Genomic DNA, 13183 nt, shown 5'->3' with positions numbered 1-13183 from the left:
ACCACCAGACAAAGGGAAGGTCATTCCACAGGAGGGAATGCCAGGTGACAAGGCTCCTAGGCTTGAAATCTGCTATATGCAGGGCTCAAGAATGGCCAAAGCCCTATTGAGGCATCCGTGAGCCCAGTCATCCTGCAGCCAGGGTTGTCAGGAACCTAATAGATACAGAGCCACTGTTTTCTTATTTTTGGCATCAAGATACACATTAAACAGCCCCCACCCAAACCCCAGTCTGCATCGTTAGGTAGCACAGAGGGCGGGTTCAGTCAATAAAGTCTCAAACCTGTGTTGGTTCTCAATGCCCATCCTTTTCAAAGGGCTTCTTAAAAACCTTCTCGAAATTGCATTTTAATTATAATCTTGCCAGGCTCTTGGTCTATATAGTAGGAACCGTGTCTCTTCCCACCAACCACCCCCCCGCCCCGAGTAAATTGGGACATCTGCTGACACCAATCTTTTGGAGCCCTCCCAGCCTCCATGCATTTTTTTTTCCCAGGGATTAACTACATTGGCTCTGTTATCCTTCCTGGGGGTTTGTCCAGGGGCCTGGGACGGGCGCTTGCAGGGCCTGGAGATGCAGACTCAAAGTGGCGGAGAGGACACCGCGATTAGGGACATGTCACACCGTCTGCCTTCAGGTCCCTTGCTCTTCCGGGGATGGTGCTTTAGGTCTTCCTCTGTTCCTTTTACAGTGAGGCTAGTTAGGAGTTGGGTCATCTCACTTTCTCTGTGTTCTGTTAACATGCTACCGTGATCCCTAGATAATGGGCTTCATCTCTTTTTTAATCATAACTAAAAATAATCCACTACCACCTTTCTCTCTCTCTCTCTCTCTCTCTCTCTCTCTTTTTTTTTTTTTGCAAGCCTCAGCTCAAGCCGGGCACTGTTCTCACAAAAATGTGTCACTCTTCTCAACTTGTCCTTGGTACTGTGCCCTTCCTTCTATCTTTGTACGTGTTCTTTGCTATCCAAACATGTCATGAAAAAAAAAAAAAACACAGTAACTCCTTTAGATCTGTCCCTGTTGCCACCTCCCTGGGATTAGTCACGATTCAGCTCATCGTACGGAGCCTCCTGTCCCTCCCGAGCTTTTCCTTCGGAAGGTTGCAAGGCCAGTGTCTTCTCTGCCTGTAAAAGAATGGGATTTTCTCAGGTCCTCTGCTTCGTGCCCCAAGCCTCCCTGGTGCTGGGTGATCGAAGCTCCTGGTCACAGTGAGTGAGTCCACGTGGCTGGAGATTCATAGTTTGTATGTTTTTATACAGACAGGAAAGCTATGGAATCTTCCAAGATTGATGAAGGTGTTGATCCTGGACTTGATGCTCTTGAAAGACTCGCTCTCCTTACCCCACTCTGTTAACCCACTTTTCTCGTGATGCTTGGTTGGGCAAAGTGCTCTTTTTAGAAACTTTTTTTTTTTTTTAATTGAAGTTCGATTTGCCAACATGTAGTATAACATCTTTTTAGAAACAGAGTCCGTGGGCCTGGGATGGAGACACACGGAGGTCAGGCAAGTTATAAGGAATGTGCATCTTACCTGTTTTCTTAGCTCGATTATGGGAAAGGATTAAGGCTGGGAACACGTTGGCGTTGAAGTATATGCGCTCACTTACTGGTCACCCTTACTCCCGTGTGTGTGCAAAAGCGAGTTAACAAACCTCCAGGAGGTCACCGGACCCCTTAACCACGGGGAGCCATGTGTCGCAGCTTGACCCCTTGCTTCCCGGCCCCTTTGCAGGCCTTCCTCATTCTCCGCACATGCCTTTCATGCCTGTGGGGCTGATAAGAGCCAGATAGTGAGAAAGGAGGGAGAGGAATCAGGGCAGTGGTGAGGGCACAGAGCGCAGGCACCCAGGGACCCCGGCGCAGACATGCACCCAGAGAATGCTCACCCCCTCCCCAGGAAATCAGATAAGGGCGCCAGACCCCCGGGGGCTGCGCTGAGGTCCAGCCCAGGCACACAGTCGTAGCCCTCACCACGTGGCCCTGTTGAGACACAGTTGGGGGAGCTGCCCAAACACACCCCTCTTCAGAGCAAGTAGATTTTTACTCTCCATGGTTGCAAAAGGGCTCTTGGGCAAGACACTTCTTTGAAACCTGACCAATTGGCCATAAGAGGATAAGAGGTTAAGAGGCCTCGGAGAGGGGGAGGGCTCTGGAATGTGCCAGATGTAGGTTCAAAGCCTAGAGTGGCCATCAGCTGGACAACCTTGGATGCATTATTGACTCTCTCTATCGATTTCCTTACTGATCGAAGAGGGATCCCGGGGGCCCCTCCCCAGCCTCCCCTGGCACTGAGTGACTCCAGGGACATCGGTGCTGGTCCCCAGCAAGCTTGAAAGCTGCAGCTTCCGACACCGTGGCCCTCGTGGAGAACAGTGGCTCTGCAGCTGGGGCTCGTGTGCCGTGGGGGGCTCGGCTTCCTTTTGCCTTTCCTCCTTCCAGGCTCAGCCACTCGCGTCGCTCTTGATCTTTGAAAAAGCCAGAGGCCCTGCCTCTCCGAGGATGGGTGTCAGCAATGTAAATGATAACCCTCTGGGTGCACGAGACTATTTTCCGATGATAAAGCAGCAAAATCTTTCAGACCTCCCCACCCAGGACAAAGGAAGCACCCACGTGCAGACTAGAATTAACCAATAGGGGCTTGTACTTTAAGTTGAATAACAGAAATGGAACGTGAAGCTGCATTTCCTTAAGGCAACCTGACCACACCACTGTTTGGCTGCAGAAGTTTTCTTTGCGAGATACAAGGGCTTTGGGAACAGTGTGTTCTTTTGAGACATGGTATCACCCGGATAGGACATGGATAGGACAACTCGGGGCCACACCATTCTTTGTGTCATTTGCTCTATTGTTATTCATAGTATATACATTCTGTCCAAAACCCAAAACCTGTTTCTCAGAAAGCCTGTTATAGTCTCCCCAGATGCGTATTCCAAGTAGACCAGAAACTTTTCTTTTCTTTTTTTTTTTTTTTAAGATTTTATTTACTTATTCCTGAGAGACACAGGCAGAGGGAGAAGCAGGCTCCCTGCGGGGAGCCCGATGTGGGACTCGAACCCAGGACCCCAGGGTCACGCCCTGGGCCGAAGGCCGACGCTCAACCGCTCAATTGCTGAGTCCCCCAGGTCCCCCCCACACCCAAGGCCAGAAACTTTTCTTGTTCAAGTCTTGGCCTGGGACTTGGCAGGTGGCGTTTGTCCTTCCATGATTTCCAAGGACCCCAGGTGCACGCAGAAGCCCAAAGGATGCTCAGAGGCTTTGCTGTGTTTTTCTCTCTCTTCTTTATAAAAACATTATCTTCCATTTCTGCGGGCGGTGGGGCCTCTTTCCAGATAAGCAGCCCACCCTGGCCGTCCAGGTCCCCTCTGGAGCCCGCCTCCTTGAGAACCTGCCGTAGCTCCCGAGCACTGCTTGTTTTTATCTTGAGACTCAGAGACAAGCGCGCCCCGGAATGTGTGTCTGAGGAGATGCCGTCGCCCAGATAGGCCCGCTACTATCTCTGGAAGCCACTTGCCATCCCCAGGCAGTGCCCCAGACCGGCAGTGAAGCCAGTCATTGCAGGGGGGACCCCAGAGCCCTGGGTTTTCCTCTCCCCTTTGCCCTCAGCAATTTTAAGAACTTTCCTGGGAAGGATTGTGAGGCCTGAGCCAGGCTCTGGGGTTTGGGGGGCGGGGAGGTATCTGCTGCAGTTGACTCCTAACATCCGCCACAGCAGGGTCCCAAGCTCATCTTTGCCACCCGTGGCCCAGCCTTTTCCTAATGTTAGTGCCACAGGTTGACAGGACAACCGTCTTCAGCCTTTTCGGCTTTCCCCTGGGACTAGAACTAGTCCAGGCCTCCTGGACTCCTTGAAATTAGGTCTTGTCCTTAAACGTGTTGGTTGTTCTAGACAGTTCCGTTGGGCAGTGAGCATATCCACCTGTCTCGTACCCCGTGGCAGTCCTTCCCCTTTCCCAGCCCCAGTGGGCAACTGGAGACAGAGGGCCCCAGTCGGAGGCCGCGCTCTTTGCAACAGGGCCTCACCCTTCTGGGCCTCACCCTCAGGTCCTCAGGGACACTTCCACTGGGGTTCATGGAGTGCTCACTTGGTGCCATGACCCCTTGGTTTCCAGAGGGAAACTCTTACATGCCAGCCACGGCCCGGTCCCTCCCTCAGACTGTCTCTCCCTCACGGATTCCTGATTTCAATTTTCTTCCTCTCGCTGTGGCCAAGCCTGACTCTCCTTTCCTAAATTAGAGATGATGCGAATTGCAATGGCTACCGAGGCCTGGGTCTTCTCGAAACAAGGTGAGCTTGCATCCCCCATCAAAGGGAAACCCCTCGGGTAATAGGATTAACCAATGCCTGTTATTTCCTTCAGACTTTTCTCTATTTCCCAGTTTTGTCAGTGAGCATATATTACTTCTATCACCAGAAAAAAAAAAATGAAGTGTATTTGAAGAAGGAAACATCTAGACTAGTGCATTTTCACCTTAAAAAAAAAAAAGCAGCTGAGCTCTGCTCAAATCTTAGAGGGAAATTAATAAAAGGGCATCTGTCCTGGTTTTAGTAGGATGTGTGTGCGTGAGAGCGTGTCTATGTGTGAGTGTGTGTGTGACTGTGTGTGTGACTGTGTGCGCGTGCGTGTGTTGCTGGATATTATGATTTTTTTTCATCCCAAGAAGGGAACAGACATCTGGACTCTCCTTGCCCGTCAGATAGGAAGCTGTGTCTGGCCCAGCGCTGGCCTCGATCATGACAGAGCTAATGCCTCTCAGCAAAGGGCCTGCTAGGTTTGTTTGGCACACGAATTGCGAGTAGCTGCGCTGTTTCTGGGCAGAGACATTTCCTTTGTGTGTCACTTAACAGACGACAGGCTCCTGTATCGTCCAGGGCCCCTGCCTGCCTGTGGGTGCGGGGGGGTGGAGGGGATAGCATGCCACAGGCAGGTCCGTCCTTGAGGACAGCCTATTCAGAACAGATACGAAGAAGTGATTCCCCGAGATGCTCTCGGCTGGGCCTGAACCCTTCCCGTGTCCCCAGCCTCGTGTGTCAGGGGGTCCAACTGTCTCCCTTTACAGAAGGCATCTCCGTGTCTCTGGAAGGGCCAACGCCCCGATGCTCCCTAGGACTGGCTGTTTTTGTTAAGAACAGTGCGGAGGAGGGAAAGGACCAAGTCGTGTGTGTGCCAGCATCAGGGCCAGGCCCCCGGGCTTGAGACCTGGCTCTGCCACCTAGTAGCCGGTGGCCTCGTCCAACTTATGCCCGTTCTAGGCCTTGGCTCTCCCATTCTTAAAAGACATAGGGATGGTCCCTAGCTCCTAGGACCTTAGGAGCCTGTTGCTACTGTCGTTATGCTTATGACCCTTGGTACACCGTCTCCCCACCCCTCAGCCCCCTCGGGGGGGTTCTGACCAAGATTCTGAATGCACACAGGGAAAGAAAGGTAACACTTCCATCTTCCCAGTGACTTGACTTAGAAAACTTGTATTGGGATAGATAGCCCTGAGGTCCTGAGGGAGCTGTGGCTGTGCCAGCGCCCACCCGGAGAAGTGGGGGACAGGTCTGTGAGCCAGAGGTCGGAGGGGTCACCTCCGCAGGGGCAGCTCAAGCCTCTTCTCTATCTGTAGAAAGGATTCTTTATAAACTAGCAGATGGGGGTGAGCAAGACCTGTTCATAGAACCATGCTGGCTACCATTTCCTGAGGGCTTGTCATGACACCAGGCCCTCCACGTACCTTTGCTCTTCTCATCACGGAATCCCTGAAGAGAAGCTCTGGGGCTCATTTCTCCAGATCATGAACCTGAGGCTTAGAGAGGAAATCAGCCAGCATCCCGCATCACCACTAAAGAGTGAGAGAGGTAGGACCCAAACCTGACCTCTAAATCCATCCCCTTCCTATTGCCCTGCATTCTCTCTCTCTCTCACGGCCTCCCCCACAGAGTAGGACCAGACCCAGCAGAAGTTGTCCACCAACCTTAGGCCTTTAGCGTATGAATGCATATCGAAAAGAACTCCTGTTAAAACATCTCCTACTTTCCCTGCCAGAGGTTCCAGATGTACGGCCATCCTGGGTCTGCCCCCAGATGGAGACAGCCTTGACCCAGCCATGGGCTGCTTGTTGACTGGGCCACCGGGAGGCCCCGATCACCTTACTCTTTTCTGGACTTTGCTCCAGGACCAAGAATTCACCATGTCTGCAGGTCGACCAATAAACACTGGCCTTTCCCGGAGACCTCCAGAACTCTCTCGAAATTGTGATGCTCAAGGGTGGTTGTCACAGCCCCTGAGACTGGCGAGCAGGATGTCTGAGGAACTGAGCAGCCCAGAAGGAGCCCTTCGATGTCACCACGAAGGAAGGACTGAGGACATAGCTCTATGTCCTGCCTCAGGACCTGCGATGGACACTCTGGGAAGGAAATCTCAGCAGCCACTGGCTGCCTCAAGGGGACCTGCGTCCTCCCTCGTTCCAGGCCACCCTCTGCCTTCTGCCCCATGGAGCATTTGGGTTTGTGTACAGTCTGGTCCTCAGAAGAGCGTTTCTGCTGTGTGCCATTTTGCCAGAGATGGGGCCATCATATTCTTTGCTAATAATATTCCTTCTTTCCACAGCGCCTTTCTGCTCTCATGTGTCCCAGGCACCTCTCTCTCTTCCCTCTTCTCCATCTCTGGAGAAGCTACCAGAAAATGCGACCAGGACTAGTACCCTGCCTTTGACTCTCCTTGTGCTGACTCTTCCTGAGAGCTTAATGACTCGCCTTTGCAATGTCTCATTTCTTGACATTTCCACTTACCCTCTCGTAGAACCTGTACTCTTTTCTTACCAGCTCTTTATTTTTCTTTTCATTTTTTAGATGAAAAATAATCAGAATTAAATAATTTCTAGAGTCATCTTATCCTCCTAACGGGTTTTCCTTTGGCCTGTCTCAATCTCTCTTCTCAACAAATCTCTTGACCTTGCTTATCATCAGCCTTATTTTCAATAAAACTGGCCTTCTGAAGCTTCCTGTTGCCTGGCAGGCAGCTCTCTGGCAGCCTCCTATTGTCTCGCTGTCTGACAGTTTCCCCGGGGATCCCTTCCTGCCATCCCCGTGTCCTTCTGGCACTCCCAGTTAGCTGGGATAGATCAGTCCCCAGGGTGGAAGAGGGTTGGGATGACATAGTCCCGGGACTTCAGGAGTTTATGGTCCTTCATGACTTTCCTTCCCCTCTAAAGACTGAGCTCTTGCAATATTGGAATTGAAAAGTAATGATTTGATGTTGACTCGTGGCTCACAGAGTCATAGTTTGAGGTTTTCAATGTACATGTGTTTTCCTCCATGCTCTTTGCAATTATTCACCTTTCATTCCCCCAATAAATATTTACTGAGGATCTACTATGCCCAGAGCTGAGCTGGGCCCAGTGGTATAGTCATGAGCAAAATCATTCAAGGTCCAGGGGTGCCTGGTTGGCTGAGTCAGTTAAGCATCCAGCTCTTGGTTTTGGCTTAAGTCATGATCTCAGGTTGAGCCCTACGTTGGAGTCTACTTGGATATTCTCTCCCTTCTCCTACTCCCCCTCATTCGCAGTCTCTCTCTCTCTCTTTCTCTCAAATAAACAAACAAATAAATAAATAAATCTCTAAAAAAAATAAATAAAAGAAAAGAAATCATCTAAGGTCCCTGTTTTCCTGGAGCTCACAGTCTAGTGGAGAAGCAAGAGGAGTTTGTCAAGTAGTTATGCTGAAACGTGAGATTTCAGCCATGACGGTGTTTGAAGGAGAGGCATATAAGGCTGTGAAAGCATATACCACAAAGGCTGGTATCCTCTGGGTAGGAGGTTCTCAAAGTGTGGTCCCTGGACCAGCAGCCTCCGCACCACCTGTGACCTGGTTAGAAATACACATTCTCATTTCCCACTCTGGACCCAGTGGACTAGAAACTCTGGAGGTGGGGTCCAGCCTCTGTTCCACACGTCCTCAGGAGACTACTGTACACACTCAGATTTGAGAACTCTTGCTTCACATGGTGGAAGAAGGCTTCTCGGCAGAAATAACTTTGGGATTATAAAGGAAAACTAGGCAACAGGGTAGGGCGGGAGAAGTATTTCAGACCAAAAGAATGGCATGTGTAAAAGGCCTGTAGTAAGAGCAGAGAGCTTTTGAAAACACGAGGGATTACCCTTCAGAGAGGAGAGTGATACAAGATGAGTCTGGACAGGTTGATAGGGCCAGCCTATGCAGGTCATGGAGTCCTCCTCAAGGATTGGGCAATAGGAAGCTTTTGATGTGCTTTAAACACAGGGATGACACACTCTCATTTCTTTTCTTTTTTTTTATTATTTTTTTAAATTTATTTATGATAGTCACAGAGAGAGAGAGAGAGGCAGAGACACAGGCAGAGGGAGAAGCAGGCTCCATGCAGGGAGCCCGACGTGGGATTCGATCCCGGGTCTCCAGGATCGAACCCTGGGCCAAAGGCAGGCACTAAACCGCTGCACCACCCAGAGATCCCTCTTATTTATTTTAATTTAAAGAATAATTCTAGCTACAGTATGGAGCACGGAATGAAGAGGAGCAAGAGTAGACCAGTTGGAGGTCATCGCAGGGGTCTGGGGGAAGATGGTAGTAACTTGCACTACGGTGGCTTCTGGAGAGATGGAAAGAAAGGTGCATAATCACAAGGTACTTAGGTAAAGTCCACAGGTCTTGGTGACCTGTTGGAGGTGTCCAGGATGGCTCTGGCATTTTGGGTTTCCATTCAAGGTGGAGGATAATGATGCCAAGTTTGGTGGTGGGAAGAGACCATGAGAAGATCCTGTTGAGGTTGAAGTGTCTTTGAGCCATCAATGTGTAGGTATCAGTTAGATGGTGGGAGGTGTGGGTCTGCAGCTCTGAGGAGAAGTCAGGGCCAACAGATGAGTCATCCAAAGCTATGTGCCAGCTGAAATTGTGGGTGAGGATGAGGTCGCCCAGGGAGAAAGAATGTAATGAATAGAAGAAAGCCAAAATGCTCACTGAGGAACGACATTATTCTTGTTTACTGGTCAAGTGGAGTCGGGATGCCCCCAATAAAACCCATGTATGTGAAGAGCTGAAGGGAAGGAAGAAAACTAGAAACCAGGAGAATATAGTGTCACAGAGGCCCAGGGAGGAGAGGGTTGAAGGAGGGAGTGTTCAACAATGGTGAGGAGGGGAGGCAGGCAAGAGGAGGCTGGAAAATGCCCATTAAGTGACATGGGGGAGCTTTGTGGCTTTAGCAAGAGGTATTTCAGTGGAGTGAAGGGAGCAGAAGCCAGAATGAAGTGGATTGGGGTTGGGAATTGAAGGTAAGGAGATGGAGTAAGTGAGTATAGACAGCTCTTTAGAAAAAGTTGGGGAGTGGACGAGAGGGCACCTGTTGATGGCAGATGTCGAGTCAGGAGGATCGTTCTGGTTTGTTGGATCTTTTGAGTGTGAATGGTTCTCTCATGTGAAAGCCTGAGGATGTTACTGCAAGGGGATGGTTAAGTAAAAGAGAGAGACGTGACCATCCAAGGTTCCCAAAGATCAGGAAGCGAACACGTTGCAGAGTCCAGAGGCTCTGCGATTCCGTAGCTCGTGCGCAAGCCTGGAGTTCTCTGGACCCCAGTGACCTGCCTAAGACCCGATGCCCTGGCCTGGAATGCCTGCCTTTTCTTGGCACCTCTCCTCCCTGCTGTCTGGCTTACTACGCACAGCCCCTCTGCTCCAGGCCGCTCAGCTGTTTTCTCAGCTTTGTTCACTCACTGTTAAGTTATTAACTTGTCAGGGTCCAGACTCCCCACTTCCTTTCCCTCTTTGAACCCACTGTTGGCCCCTTTCCTGTTCGCTGCCTCGGAAAGTCAGCGCTTGGAAGGCCGGGGTTACTCTGCGGGTCATTACGGGCAGCCACACAGAAGTACAGTTAACAGAATTGGTAGGGAACGTTGAAGGCTTCTTAAAGACATTAATACAACCGAAAAAGGAATAATAAACCCAACCCTCCCCCCATTACCTTAAAGGTGGAGGCCAATGGGGAACTTGAACTTAGAGTAGTCTCTCCAAGCGGGTTCAGTTTTACAGAGTCACCTGTAAACAGGTGAAGGGCTATCAGATTGTCACATTTTAATGTGTAATGTTAATTCCTGGATTCAGTGGGATCAGGAGTGATCTTTGATTAGTTCTTAAAGCCGACTCCGTAACTGACAAGTTGTTTTAATAAGAGGGTTGCTATTCTGAAACAAGCAAATTTTGTCGGATTTTTCCTTAAAAAGAATTAAGTGGTTTTTATCATTACCTAGCACTTTTCAAGTCATGGATTAACCGAATGGGGCACAATAGACTTAAGGCACAGACTGTTTCCTATTTGTTGACCTACATTTCTTGTCTAAGGATAAAGTTAAGGGAGAAATAACATTTTTGAGCGTTTGATGATGGGCAGATTTTTTTGCTTGTGTCATGATTATTTATTCCTTGCCATGCTTTGAGTCCCATATCATCTACAGTTGCACAAATAGAGAAATCAGGGCTCAGAACTATCAGGGCTCAGAACTCCCACTCAGAACTATTTGGGAGTTCCCTCTAGAGAGCGGCGGGTAGCACTTGGGCCTTAACTGAGCTCTGGTCTTGATGCCCAGGCGTGGAGAAGCATCAGTCATTACTGCAGGGATGGTGACATCAGCGACAGCTCCGGGGTGGAGTCCTCAGTGTCACAGAGCCTTCCTATGTGTCAATGTGTCATATCGTTTAAACCCTATAACAAGCACTGCAAACACCACGGTCCTCATTTTACCCCAGAGGAAACAGGCTCGAAAAGGTTAAATTATTTGTCGGGTCACACAGCTATTCAGTGAAAACCTGGTTCCATCTAACCCTAACATTCCACTGTCAACTTGTTTGTCAAGATTAGGGACGTTTTCCTCCGAACCCAAGAACAAAACATGAGGCAGGGTAGACGTAAATATTTTTCCCCTAATGTTGTTGACTATACAGGGGCCTCCCAGCAGTCCTGGTGAGCTGGACCACAGAATGTTTATCTGATTCTTATCCCTTGTCCGCCTTGGGAGGGGAGGACAGAGATGTCCATGATTTCCGGGAGCTTATACATCTCGGTAAGGTGCCTTCTCACCCAGTTAGTACCTTCTCCAGTCAAGACCCATCCCCAAACCCAGAAGAAGCCAAGGAAACCTCCCAGCACAACCAGAATTAAATATCCCAAGTTGTTGAATTCACTCCTTCGCTCCCTCTGGAGAAGAGCCCCTCCGACCTTCATGCAGAACCGGCTGGCTTTAATGCTCCATGTAATTCTAACAGCCCTGCTGGGTCTGTAGCAACATGATGATAGAAGAGGGGCCACTGCATGGTGGTATGGTGACACCATAGAGGTGAGCGGAGATCATAATAATCAAAACAGAAGCAGAAATGAGAGCCCAGGGCCCAGCCAACCGGAGCTGTTGGTGTCAGGTGGAAAACCTCACATATATTCCACGACGATGTTACAGCAGAGTCTTACCAAGGACCGTTTCTCATTATGGTGACACTGAACATTTATGAAAAATTAATAGTATGTCATGTCTGGTGTGCATCCAATTGAGGAGAGTAGTGGCGATGGGTGCAGGGTTGTTTTTTGGTTTGGTTTGTTTTTAGAAAAAAAAAAAAAGGTGCATTCAGGCCTTATCTCGCCCTCACATCTAGCTGTCCAGGAAAGATCGCCCAGGGCCCTGCGTGTTACTGATCTTTGCACACCCGAAGCCTGGGACCTGGCGCCCAGTGCGTGCTCACTAAAGTTAGATCATGGAATGCCAACGACGTGTTTCCTCAGGGTTCTGGAGAGCCTGTTTTACTGCGGCCGCTCCACTGCTTTCCTGTTTATTCCGTGTTTAGACATGATTAAGTGGAAGGATACCCAGCCTCGCCTCCAAAAAAAAAAAAAAAAAAAAAAAATCGCACAACGCATGGTCGCGGCCGTGTGCATCATGATGCCCGTCGTCCTCATCAGGACCGACCAACACTGCCCTCCGGACAGGGTGCAAAATAGAAGCTGGGCCTCACTCTGCTGGGACACAATTGAACACCATAGCTACAAAAACAAACAAACAAACAAACAAACAAACAAACAAAAGAACTCCCTAGCGAGACCCAGGTTGGGGAGCTGTCTCACCAGCTCTTAGCACAATCAGCAGGGCACCAGAATTCTCTGCGGGCTTACAGGCTCCCAGCCCCTCAGTGTGAACTCAGTGTTGCTCTGGATGGGGGCTAGCCGCCAGGACAGCTTGCTCCCCGGGCTCCCGCACCCAGGGCCCCAGCCTGCTGCACCTGCTCCGACCACCTGGCCCGCCTTCCCAGCTCAGGGGCTGCCTGTTTTCCAGGGCACTGCAGCTTGGGAAAGGCAGCCTCGCTGACCTGTTCGATGAGGGCAGCCCTGTGTCCCCCCAACCCGGTCCCCTGCAGCCACCACCAAAGGCTTCTGGGGAAGGGGGCCCAAAGCTCTCCGCCTGAGGGAATGCTGGCCTTAGCTCCCGCTGGAATTAGCCGGAGTTATCCATAAATCCCCCAGGCATCCCTGGGCAGGCCGAGCAAGGCTGCCTTTTTAAAGAAGTTCACTGACCTCTTGTTAACTTAACTCCTTGTTAGGAAATATCTAATCAGCTGTATGCTAACATGTCAGGGGCCTGGAGTTTGGGGGGGGTGGTCAGCAGAAGCAGGGCTGGCTGCGGCCTGGGGTTTCCAGCTGCGGGCTGCCTCTGTCTGAGCCTGTGTCTTGTTTTCCTCCTTCCAGCTATCTTTCAGATCATTCAGAGCATAAGGATGGGCATGTGAGGAGGCCCCGGGGCTTTGACACTGCCCCCATCCTCTGGAGGGCAGAGGACCACTTAGGCTTTTAGCCGGGTGTGGTGGGAAGCAAACGAGCCACACAGAATAGGGAAGAAAAAAAAAAGGCTCCCTCAATTGTTCCCTGATGACTTCACCGTGGATGTCAGACCAAATTGCCTTCTCACAGGACATCTTGGCACAACCGTGTGCTGGAGCGGAAAGGACATTTTGCTTCTCTGTTGGCGGGGTCGGTAGCTCCCCAGTGCCCGCAGCGGCCCGTCTGGTTGGGCCCTTGGTGTCACTGATGTATGCATGTGGCCCTCTGCACGACCACCACTCTACTTTCTATGGATACACCCTCTCCCCCACTGGGAATTGGTTTTACAAATAAATGTCTTTGTTCAACCTTA

At 50.4% G+C, this 13183-nt stretch overlaps 1 protein-coding gene across 2 annotated transcripts in view; it reads left to right on the top strand.

The window, feature by feature from the left end:
* Positions 1-13183, top strand: part of SERP2 (stress associated endoplasmic reticulum protein family member 2) — a 20911-nt gene extending 7728 nt beyond the window's left edge. Inside the window, exon 3 of one of the 2 annotated variants that reach the window (XM_038569597.1) lies at positions 12739-13183. In XM_038569597.1, the coding sequence (XP_038425525.1) occupies positions 12739-12779 (41 nt within the window). In that variant the 3' untranslated portion in view covers positions 12780-13183. Of the gene's footprint in view, positions 1-6030; positions 7635-12738 lie in introns of those variants that run through there. The other variant, XM_038569596.1, reaches the window with a different exon arrangement.

Source organism: Canis lupus, chromosome 22 (assembly GCF_011100685.1).
Source record: "Canis lupus familiaris isolate Mischka breed German Shepherd chromosome 22, alternate assembly UU_Cfam_GSD_1.0, whole genome shotgun sequence".
NCBI classification, from domain to species: domain Eukaryota; kingdom Metazoa; phylum Chordata; class Mammalia; order Carnivora; family Canidae; genus Canis; species Canis lupus.
This window is presented reverse-complemented; position numbering and strand designations above follow the sequence as displayed.